At 37.7% G+C, this 12935-nt stretch overlaps 1 protein-coding gene across 1 annotated transcript in view; it reads left to right on the top strand.

The window, feature by feature from the left end:
- DPYD (dihydropyrimidine dehydrogenase) overlaps positions 1-12935 on the top strand; it is a 617920-nt gene that overhangs the window by 391783 nt on the left and 213202 nt on the right. Inside the window, exon 15 of the mRNA XM_042465741.1 lies at positions 9665-9829. Within this exon, the coding sequence (XP_042321675.1) occupies positions 9665-9829 (165 nt within the window). The remainder of the gene's footprint in view (positions 1-9664; positions 9830-12935) is intronic.

Consider the following 12935-nt stretch of genomic DNA (forward strand, 5'->3'; position numbering starts at 1 on the left):
AACTATTAACTCCATATCCATGTTTTGATTCACATCTTTCAAATTTTAGTAGCAAAGCTTTTCCTGTCCTCAAAACTCTGGCAGATATACAGGGTATCCCAAAATTATTTTTACAATATACAGTAATTTTGGATACCCTGTATCTAACTAGGATCCCTCATTCCACCAAAAAATATCTGGTCGGGTTGTAGAATGCAACACTGAGGTTGCATTTACACTGTTGAAATAATGCAGTTTGACAACACTTCTAGTGCTGTAGCTCTATCCTATGGAATGCTGGGATTTGCTATTTTACATGCTCTTTAGCCTTCTCTGCCAGAGTGCCAGTGCCTCACAAAACTAGAAATCCCAAGGTTCTTTAGGATGGAGCCATGACAATTAAGGTGGTGTCAAACTGCATTATTTCTATAGTGTAGAGGCACCCTGAATGGGCACATGTCAAGATGATCAAAGAGATGAATTTGTTCAAATTCTCCATAACACTGATGCCATAACATGTAGGTTTTCTTATCAAATTAAGTATCATAACCAGTTTTGAATCCCCATATTCTTGCTTCCTAACCATGTTGAAAATTCCATGTTCTCCAGCTTTCCCTCTAAAATTCTGTAGCTTCTGTGGCCTACACTGCAGGAGAGTGCATTCATTCAGTCCACTGTTATCTTACAGAATGATCCATCAGGTTAAACAGTGCTAGCCTAACTCAAAGATGTCCTGGCTTGTAGGCATTAGGATTCTGTCAATGGAAAGACCCCTCTCATTAAAACCTCTTCCACCAGTTCAGAGGTCTGCTGATAGAACAATCTATCTGCTGGGCATTTTCTGTTGAGAAAAATGCTTTGCTGGCTGAGATCTGCCATGCACAAGAAACAAAAGAGGTGCAGCATAGGTGGGGCAAAGGAGGAGTTTATGTAACCCAGACCCAACTTCCTTTAGTCCAGAGACACCAACAATACTGGCCTGGCACAAAATAAGGCAAGTGGGGTAGTTGCTATGTGCCTTCAAGTTGTTTCCCACTCATGATTACCTTTACCTAAGGCTAAGCTATCATGGCATTTTCTTGGCAAAGCTTCTTCATAGGAGCTTTGCCATTGCCTTCCACTGAGTCTGAGAGAGTGTGACTTTTCACCCAGTGGGTTTTCATGGCCAAGAAGGGACTTGAATCCTGATCTCCAGAGTTGTAGTCCAGGACTCAAACCGCTGACTCTCATTATGAATAGCGCTACACAATTTCTAATATCCCCAGGCTGGGAGTGGTTTGGATTTAACACAGCCTCAGCTGGGAAAGTGTCAGCTCTGGTGGCCACATTATTGTGTTCTAAATAGTTATATCTCTCCTGTTTTTCACTGTCGGCAATAAGTCTTGAATTTACTCAAATCTCATTGATTTCAGTGGGAACTAAATGTAAATAACTCAAGATCCAGCTCACTGAAACCCTTTGGGGTATTTTGAGTCAGCACTGAACTACATGATTTATGGATTGCAGGCTTGGATAATGAGTGTGGTAATGTATTAATGTATTATATTTGAGACATTAATTTTATCACTGCATCCTACAACTGAGTACCTGTTCAGACTATACCTACAATTACTTTGTACCAAGATGAGTAATCTCCCCTCATACACATACACTGTCTAGAAGAGTTTCGTAAAACATCTCTGTAGAATTGTTCACAAGGCCATTGTGACTGTCTTTATTCCAACACTGACATTTAGTAAGTAGTAACCACAGTTACATTGTGAAAGTTACTTCACTTAATGAACATAGATAGCATCAAAGCACCAAAGCACTCTGGATGAGGAAAGGTCATATAAATTAACTCCTGAAAAAGAAGTAATGTGATCATTTTGTTTAAACCTTTACATCAGTTATAATGAAGGGGAGACTGACAAAGGTCACACAGTTCACTAAACACAACTATTATATATGCCAGTGTTTAAAAAAGCTCTTGTTAAAGCATTTAATCCTGTCTCATTAAAGTCCCATCCTTTCCCCACTATAGCTCCAGACTTTTTATGTGAAAGCAACGTCAATTCTAAAGTTGCACTGGTAGGTTTCAGTGCATTTATATCTCTTCTTCATTTTATCAGGGGAGAGCCTCAGCTAACTTAATTCAGGTTCCTGGCTATATCTACCCTTATTTGACTCTTTTGTATGGATGATGGTAACTGATTACCTCTATGAGAACCTTAATTATCAGGTATTACATCCTGGTACTCATACTTGTATTTATCTGAGATCAGCCACTTCATTTTAGCAATTCAGCAGCACATGTTTCATAGAGCTGCAGTTTGAACTGAAAGCTTATCAAATTCCTTAATGAAAACGAAAGAAAGAAACTGAGTTTGACACAACAGGTGGAACTGGCTTGATTCATTATGTTTAATATATTTAAAAATTAATTGGAAGCAGACCTAAGTAGAGCTAGGCACAATGAAAGTAATAGCTGTCAGGTTGGACAGGTGTAAAAGGACTGGAGAGACATTAGAACCATCAATAGCTATGAGTCATAATGATGGTATATAGCATCCAATATCAGCAACATGTCTCTGTGTATCAATTGCTGGGAAGAACTTGCAGTTGCACTCATGTCTGGCTAGTGGGCATCCCATGAGTAAGTGACTGGTACCATGTGAATGGAATGTAGGACCAGACATCTAGTTATATGTTTTACATAGGATTTTACTTCATGTTCTTCCCCACTGTGATCCTCCACCCTATCCCCAAAAAATTGCTTCCAGCCCTCCATATCAGGTTTGGGATAGAGACATTGCCCTTTTCCTGGTTCCACTGACAGAAGCAGTTCTTTCAGCAAAATGACAGTGTGTCTGTGAACATTTAGAAAGCAATGCCATTATCACAAAAAATCAACATGGGTTTCTGAGAAACAAGTCATGTCAGACTAATCTGATCTCCTTTTTTGTTAGACAAAGGGAATACTGTAGATATAGAACAGTAGTAGCATATCTTGATTTCAGTGAGACCTTTGACAAGGTTGATGAAGAACTAGAAGGCATGCTTATCAAATTTGCAGATGACACCAAGTTAGGAGGGGTAGCTAATACCCCAGAGGACAGAATCAAAATTTGAGAAGACCTGAATAGATTAGAAAGCTGGGCCAAAGCTAGCAAAATGAATTTCAACACAGAGAAATGTAAGGTACTACACTTAGGACAGAAAAATTAAATGCATAGATATAGGATGGGGGACACCTGGCTTAATGAGACTCCATGTGAAAAGGATCTAGGAGTCCTAGCAGACCAAAAGTTGAACATGAGTCAACAGTGTGATGAAGTAAATACAAAGGCCATTGTGATTTTAGGTTGCATCAATAGAAGTATAGTGTCTAGATCAAGGAAAGTAATAGTGCCACTCTATTCTGATTTGGTCAGGCCTCACCTGGAATACTGCATCCAGTTCTGGGCACCACAATTCAAAAAGGATGTTGACAAATTGGAGCGTCCAGAGGAGTGTGAGCAAAATAGTGAAGGGTCTGGAAACTATGCCTTATGAAAAAAGAATTAGGGAGTTGGTATGTTTAACCTGGAGAAGAGATGGTTAAGGGATGATATGACAGCCCTGTTTACATATTTGAAGGAGTGTCACACTGAGGATGGAGCAAGCTTTGTTTTCTGCTGCTCCAGAGACTAGAACACGAAACAATGGATGCAAGCTACAGGAAAAGGGATTCCACCTCAACATTAGGAGGAACTTCTTGACAATAAGAGCTGTTCGACAGTGGAACATACTTCCTCGGAGTGTAGTGGAGTCTCCCTCCTTGGAGGTCTTTAAACAGACGCTGGATGACTATCTGGCTGGGATGCTTTGATTGTGATTTCCTCCATGGCAACTCTATGATTATGATTTTATGATTCTAACTCTAACTCCAGATTCCATATCCAGGAAGAGAACCTCTTGGCAATATTCAGTTCCAAACAATATGAGCATTTTAAAAAAAACAAACCTTAATTTTTATTTATATATAAAATCTATATAAAACATAGTTTGGGCATGATACTGCTTGAAACAGAAAAATAATATAATGGGGAATAAATCAAATAAAAATTATACAAAAGCAACACAATAAAAATAGAAAATTGGATGCAGCTCCAAGATGATAAAAAATAAGTATTAAATGGAAATGGTTAAACACAGTAAAAAAGAAAAAGAAACCAGCTAAGAAACAAAATGAGAGCTAAAATAACCTACGTTAAATCATCTGTGTTGAAATAACATAGACATCAGGTGTGAGATTCTGAAACTGCTGTCTTTTCATTATTTTCATCATCATCATCATACTGTCATATTATTTTCCTGATTGTATTACACTGGGCAATGTCTTTCCTTCTTACAAGTGTTCTATTTTTTTAAAAGCAAATCATTTCCAACTTATGACAACCCTAAAGTGAACCTATTATGGCATTTTGTATGTTTGATACATACAGCACAAAATGTGGATGATTGAGGTGCAGTGCACTGTAGAAATAATGCAGTTTGACACAACTTTAACTGCCATGGCTCCATACTATAGAATCCTAGGATTTGTAGTATTTTGAGGCACCAGCACACTTTGGCAGAGAAGACTAAAGGCCTTGTAAAACTACAAATTCCAGGATTCCATAGGCTAGAGCTACACCACTTAAAGTGGTGTCAAACTACATTATTTCTACAGTGTAGATGTGCCCTAAGATAAACATTTTTGAGCAAACACTTCTAGAATTCTAGAATTTGTTGTTGATCAACAATCCCACTGTTGTGGAATGGTAAGTACCTGCAAACTGATAAGATTGAGCTTAACATTAAAAACTGTTACAAAAGCTAATAATAAGATTTTGACACATATGTTCATGTTATGTGTTACTCTTCATTTGCTGTGCCATGTTTGGCAGTGTTACCCCTGATTTTAGATGCACAGAGGACTTACAGCAATCATATGCATTGCAATTTTGGAATTTTTATCAACTAAATGTTAACATCTTCCGAAGTTGTAGGAAGATAAATAAGAAATAATAGTAATACAAATCCACATATCTAGATGAATACAGCGAGTACTTAGCGTTCACTGGGGTTGACACTGAGAATCCATGGACGCTCAGAAGGTGGTGCTAGGGGACTCCTGCTTGACCCCTGCCCATTGGCCTGTGGTGTCCCTCAGGGTTGTGTGTTTTCCCCTATGTTATTCAACATATACATGAAACCACTGGCAGAGATTGTCAGAAGTTTTGGGGTGCGGTGTCATCAATATGCAGATGACATTCAACTCTACTACTCCTTTCCACCTCAATCCAAGGAGACACTTGTCCTAAACCAGTGTCTGTCATCAATAATGGACTGGAAGAGGTCAAACAAGTTAAAACTTAATCTAGACAAGACAGAGGTGCTCCTGGTCAGTTGAAAGGCAGATCAGAGAATAGAGATCCAGCTTGTGTTAGGGTTACACTCCCCCTGAAGACACTCTTGGACTCAGCATTGAGCTTTGATTCCCAGGTGTCTGCAGTGACCAGAAGTGCTTTTGCACATTTAAATGTTGTGTGCCAGCTACGTCTGTTCTTTGAGATGACAGATCTGGCCTTGGTGGTACTACTGAAATGCGCTCTACATGGGGTTTCTTTTGAAGAGTGTTTGAAAACTTCAGCTGGTCCAAAGAGCTACAGCCAGCCTGTTAATTGGGAGAGGTTATAGAAATCATACAACACCCCTGTTGAAACAGCTGCATTGGTTGCCAGTTTGTTTCCGGGCACAATTCAAAGTGATGATTATGACCTATAAAGCCCTATATGGCTCAGATCCATGACATTTGGCAAACTGTATCTCCGGGTATGAACTGGCCCAGGTCCTGAGATCCTATGAAGAGGCCCTTCTCTCTGTCCCACCATCGTCACAAGCATTCTTGGTGTGGATGTGCGAAAGGGCCTTTTCGATGGCTGCCCCTGGACTCTAGAACTCCCTGCCCAGGAAGTTCATAATGATTCCCTCCTTGTTGGCCTTCCGCCGGCAGGTTAAAACCTTCTTATGCAGGCATGCTTTTTAAAACAATGTTCTTAAAAGACTACTGTGTTCTATAATTTTAAGTGTTTTAAAATGTTATCTTTTGAACTATATTTTGATTCTTTTAGTAGGTAATTTATTTTGATATTCTAACACTTTAATTCTGTTTTAATGTTATAAAAAGTTGGAGTATGGATTATTTCACCCACATCCTACTCCATCACCCCCTGCAAACTCTATACTGTTGCTTCTACTGATATTCTGCACAAATAGGGCCTTGTACGGTCAGGTATAGTGCAGCAAACAAGATAATGCCATGACTTCAAGATATGATCCAATGATATCATTGAACCTCAAGAAATATCATGTGGGACCTTCAGTAGAGAACAGGTCACCATATATTTATTTATATGTGTTTAAACATTCCCCAGACTAGAATAGGAGCATGAAGCACAAATGAAATAATTTCAGCAATTTCAGCTTAGCCCTAACTTGGTCCAATAAAGATATTTTTATGCTTCAATTTACACAGAATCATTTTTCTTTACTCCATGCAAGGAAAAAGTAATATGTAAGAAGGCCCTTAGGAATAGGCTGCAATTGAGGAAATATATAATGTGAGGAAAGTTGTAATGAAATTACAATTCTATGTAAAATTAGCCTCATCTAAAACCTTCGTTTGTCTATAGACATTTGTACTGTAAAACATCTGTTTTCCTGTACGTAAATGAGTACATAATAAGTTTTAAAAGATTTGATTTAATTTAATTTATACAAGGATGCAGCAAATTCTTTCCTCTTTTGTTATCAGATCCAGAGTACTTATTATTGTGTACCTGAAGTGTATGTTTTTAATATCTTATAATGCTTTCATTAATGCATTATTTTGAGGTGGGGAGGGCCTACAGACTATGAGCATTGAGAGGAGTTTCCCTAGATATTTCTGTTCACGGGAGTCTCATTATTCTATAATTTCAGTCAACAAAGAATACTTTGAAATTGGAAAAGTTCTTTATGAAAAAATATAATCATTTTAAATTATTTGTATTTGTACTGAATTTTTTTTAACAAAGTGCCCTTATTTTTTGCTAATAGGGAGATTAGCGAATACAAAGCCAGCACGGTGTAGTGATCTGAGTGTTGGACTACGACTCTGAAGATCAGAGTTCGATTCCCTGCTCGGCCATGAAACAGCTGTCTGACAGAGAACGCTACATATGCCACAAAACTACATATCCCAGCATTCCATAGCATTGAGCCATAGCAGTTAAAGCAGCCTCAAACTGCATTAATTCAGCAGCAGATATTTAAAGATTCAAGCTGGAAGAGGGAATGACTGAAAAATATTTTCTATCAAAAACTTGATTTAAAAAATAAATAGGGGGGAAATGCTATATTTCTCTGAGCATCATAATACCCACATCTGAAATCCATCTGAAAAATGCATTGGCATGCAGCATCTAGAGGATATAAGAGGAACATATAATAAGAAAAACACTATCATTTTCTCAGTTATTATTGACCTGTCAGCAGCGCTGATTATCCCCTGCACATTAATTGGTCTGTTTTCTTTATATGTGGCTGTACTTACAGTATTTGTACTTTTCTACCCATTTATTTTATAATAAATAGCCAAAATAGAAAACAAATAAAAATTACCAGATATCTACATATACTGTGAATGAACATCCTTTTTTCTCTGTGATGGTAAGCACTTGGCAGATTCAAGAATAAATAATCATTTCTGGTGAGGGTATGCCTTATCAAACATATGCAGATCAGCACTAATTAATGCTAATTAAGGTTTCCTGTCTATCTAGTTGGAAAAACGTCCAAATGTTATGAAATCAGTTAGTATGCCGATTACCCTAATTGTTTTATATGGGATGGATCTTAATTAAAATATGTAAATTGACCTTAATTGCTATATACTAATGGGGGTTCATGTTATCTCTCTAAGAGTGACAAGATGGTGAGTAGGGGTACTTAACCATATAATTCTATGAAATCCTTAACTTAATGTCCTTTACCTAAAATCAATTTTTATTATAAATTGGCAAAGGAACATATTTCCATGCAGCTTGGGATTTGTTGTTCTTTGTTTTAAATGTTGTTTCAATATTACAGATATCATTGTAAAGTATAATTTAAATATATAATTTAAATCCAACTGCGTAGAAGACATTTTGGAAAGAGGCTGTATTTTGCTTGCTTAGGAAAAGATAAAAATTTTCCACTGGCTATACTGCTTTTATATGAAATATGTTTAGAATATTTTGTATATTTGCATCATAAAACATTTTAATCTTAGAATTAACAATGCCCACATGGTTTTATTTGAGTGTCTAATAGCTGTTGTGTTTTCTGGTTAAGAGTCAGTTTATAAGTACTTCATTTGCAGAAACGAATAAGCTTAAATTTGCCTGGAGACTGCAACTATTGGTCTAAGCTTCCCCACCCCAAGTTTCATGTTGAATGCCTTTGTTACTGAACAGCATGGATATACTGCCCTAACCAAGGCTCTCAGGCATTTCTCTTCTGTGTTTGAAAACAAGTTAGAAGCCGGAATCTTTTTTCGTTTTGACTTCATTTTTCTTCTGCTGTTATTGTGGAATCAAAGGGTATATATGAACTGCAGAACTAAAGCAGTTTTATACCACTTTAATTGCCATGACTCTATTGTACAGAATCCAAGGAGGGGGAGGGGGAGGGGGATGTAGCAGCACCTTAAAGACTATCAGATTTGTATTTTAACATGAGATTTCATGTATCCACTTCCTCAGATGCAGTGCCAGAGTGATATTGAAGCCTCAAATTCTTAAGCATATTAATACAGTTGAGGGACAGAATGTAATAGATACAGAAAGATGCAAATGTTGATCATCATTTTAAATCTTCAAAGGGCTGTGTGAAGTGATATAGGTCTTTCAGATCTTGAAAGTGGTCAGTTACTATTGATGTGTAAAAGCAGAAAGGAGCAGAACATATGAAACGTATGGGCAGGAAGGACTGGCTAGAATCCATGAAACCATAGAATAAAATCATTTATTAAAAACCAACATAACTAATAAAGTGAACATTTAGGAAACTAAGCAAGAGAAATGCCTGTATAAAGAAATGGGTCTTTAGCAGGAGGTGGAAACACCCAGCACTGGGATCCTGATTAACTGCAGTGGAGAAACCATCCCACATAGCAGGAGCCAATGCAAGGTTCCTCCACACTCCAGTCAAATGAGCCTCACTAAATCATGGCATAATAAACAGAGCCGGAACGTAAGAAGCAGGGCTGCCTATAGAGAACAAAGAGTATAACTGGAGCGAGAGAATATGTGTTTCATTATAGCATTTTATGTGTTTGTTTCTTCAAGTCCCCTGTTGACTTATGGTGGTGATATCGTGAATTTCATAGGGTTGCTTAGGCAAAGAATCCTCAGAGGTGGGTTTACCAGTTCCTTCCTCTGAAATAAAGCCTACAGCATCTGGCATTCATTGTCAGTCTCCCATCCAAGTACTAATCAGGGCTCACCCTAGTTATCTTCCAAGATGAAACAGGCTCTAGTGTCTTTAGGTTATTGCTATTCAGATTAATGGGGCAGGCAACAACAAAGAAAATCTCTCTCCTCTATTGCAACAAGTCTTTATTTTACCTTGATAAAATGTTCTACTGTTTTTACAGGACATTGTAACAAACGTTTCTCCAAGAATAGTACGCGGAACTACCTCGGGTTCCATTTATGGTCCAGGCCAAGGTTCTTTCCTAAACATCGAACTTATCAGTGAGAAAACAGCAGCCTACTGGTGTAAAAGCATCACAGAACTGAAGGCAGACTTCCCGGACAATGTAAGTTAGATTCTTATAGAAACAATGTGACATATATGAAGGCTGGAAAGGAAGAGTGAGGACCAGAACAGATGGCCCAAATACGCCTGCTTCAGGGCATCATCAGTACATGGCGTTTAAATGCTGTATGTTGCGATGATGCCTTTAAGCACTGTAGAAGCTGGGTGGCTGCCCAGACTTGGGCAACTTCAAGGCACTCTGGTGGCACAGCGTTTTTATGCCACACACTGCCATATTGGCTTAAACTGCCATGGGACCATGGTGGGGCAGCAAAATCTGCCTTTTTGCTAACTGAAGAAAGAGTGGATCTTTTCTGCTCCTTTTCTGGTTGGGTTGAAGGCAGATTGAGGTTGCAGCATTTGGTTGCTGTGGCTCTAATTCATCTTCAGAAGGGGCAGCTTCAAGCCACTCTTTTCAGGGCCATCTGTTTCAGCCCTAAATTACTGAGAAACCTGGAGGTAATTTGAAAGAGATTAGTGCTCCACAGATACAATCCGTACATTAACACCGGGAAGCAGGCTTTTCAGGATTCTATGTTGTTTCAGAAACCTGCATAATGTTTTTGACTAGAAGTGAAAAAAGGACCAACAGCTTCGTGTTTATACTGAGATGAGCAAAGCCTCTCACAAATTACTTTCAGTTCTCTTGAAACCTATTCTTTTCCTCCAGCTGTATTTTACAAAGTACACTGTTTATAGAATAGTAAATATTAATGTATGCAACATAGTTAAATGTCTCTGTGAATCCAACTCAAAACTATCATCATGATAACAGTAAATTTATCACTATTTGCTGGCTGAGCAGAAATTTCTTGGTGCTTATTACAAAATGCTTTGCACAATTAATGCTTACCAAAACCATTTTTGTTTAGATTATTTTGCCTTCTGAAAAGCATGTAATATTAGATACAATGTGCATTTAAAAAAACAACAACCATGGAACAAAGAAAAAGCTTTCTGGGAACTGTCTGAGTGAACTTAATGGGCAGAGAATGACATTCTCTACTCAAATAATATTATTTAAAAAGCAGAGATACTGTAGGTACACAAAAGAATACCAACTAGTGATTACTGTAAAATAAATTATTGCATTTTTCTATATATTAAAAACAGAAGAAAATGGATATATAATTGCTTTTGCATTGTAATAGAGGCAGTTTTAATAGTGAGTTCAAAAATCAACAACATGCTAGGAATTAAAGCCTTTGTCGCTATCAAAGCAGCTGGCACTACTTCAAATTAATCTTTAATACAAAAGGACTTGCTCTAAAATTATCCAGGGTTTAGATATACTGTGTGTCAGTTGCACAGGGCCATGATGGGAGCTGAGCTGAAATGGACAACAAAGTTAACAATGAATATTTACAAAATTATCTTCATCCAACTTCTGCCCCACACTTACACTCCAAATCTGAATTTCTCAATTTGCCTTACTTAGCTTCTGAAATGCAGCTGTCAAATTAGAAATTCTTATATAAAGCTTGTCCCTCCATCCTTATAAATCAGAAGTATAAATGTATGCATTCATTAGAGATATGTGGCAAATCCAAAGAGGTTTGACCTACTTATATCAGTCCACACTTTCCAGACTGACCACAGGGCAGATGTATTGCACCTTCATGTCCTCACTTTGAAAGATGGATTTCAAATGCATAAAAACATTGTGTAAGCACACTTCAATAAATTAGGATAGGGGTGATAAAAAAGCATCCAATCAATGCCTACAATTTAAAACAATCTCACATTTGAAAGAGGGGGAACATAGGGAGGGAAATAGCTCCTGTCCCATTATAACACACACACACACAATGCCTGAGCATAGACCAGGCTGTGGCAAAATCCACAGATATAAACATTCTAGAGCCACAGATCCTTAACATTGATGAAGCACTACAAAAAGGCATTTTTTACTGTGATTATGTGTATTATTCAATGAGGATTATTTTCAATTTCTTATTATGTGCACAAGTTGATTTTGTCCCACTCACACATCTGATCAAAGAAGCCACTTTAATTTAGCTTCTGAGCTCATCAGAGCAAGACTCTATCCTCTTTTGCTTTGTAAAGTGTCATGCACTGTGAAAGTGGTGGTAGTATTGTTGTTGCTGCAATTACTACTACTATACCTGACGGCATTTTTAAAAACAATAAAGTGATCTTTATATGTTTTCATGTATATTTACCTTTTTATATTCAAGTCTGGCATGACTTGTCTCTTTGAAACCCATGTTGACTTTTTGTGATTATGGCATTCTTTTCTAAATGTGCACTGACTCTTTGTTTAATGATCTGCTCTAGAATCTTTCTTGGTATAGATGTCAGACTAACTGGGCAATAATTGTTGAGATCCCCCTTTTTTCCCCCTCTTTGAAGATGGGGACAACATTTGCCCTCTTCGTGTCTGTTGCGACTTCTCCTGTTCTCCAGGAATTCACAAAGATTATTGCCAATGGCTCTGAGATTACATTTGCCAGTTGTTTTAATACCGTGGAATGTAGTTCATCTGATCTTAAATTCATTTATACCTAAATTCATATAGACTTAAATTCATTTAGATTAACCAGGTATTCCTGTACTACCTCTACTTATTCTGTGTTGCCTTTCCTCTGTAGTGTATTCTGCTCCATTATCCTCAGGTTGAGCACCCTTTTCCTTTTCTGAAAAGACTGAGGCAAAGAAGGTGTTGAGTAGTTCTGCCTTTTCTTTGTTCCCTGTTAGCATTTCGACATCTTCTCTACATAGTGGCCCTACCATTTCCTTCTTCTTTTTGCTGCAAACATACCCAAAAATCCCTTTTTGTTGTTTTTAACCCCTCTAGCAAGCCTGAGCTCATTCTGCTCTTTAGCTTTTCTGACTTCAACCCTACACGTACTTGCTATTTGTTTGAATTCCTCTTTGATTATTTCCCCCTTTTTCCATTTCTTACACATGCCCAGTTTAAAACTTAGCTCAGTTGAAAGTTTTTTCATCATCCATCCTGGTTTCTTGAGACACCTCCCATTTTTCCTCCTTGTTGAACAGTTTGAAATTGTGCCTTCAGTATCTCCCCTTTGACAAACTCCCATCTGTCCTGAACTCCTTTCTCTTTAGTATTACTGAGCATGGAA

This window comes from Sceloporus undulatus, chromosome 4 (assembly GCF_019175285.1).
Source record: "Sceloporus undulatus isolate JIND9_A2432 ecotype Alabama chromosome 4, SceUnd_v1.1, whole genome shotgun sequence".
In the NCBI taxonomy this organism is placed as follows: domain Eukaryota; kingdom Metazoa; phylum Chordata; class Lepidosauria; order Squamata; family Phrynosomatidae; genus Sceloporus; species Sceloporus undulatus.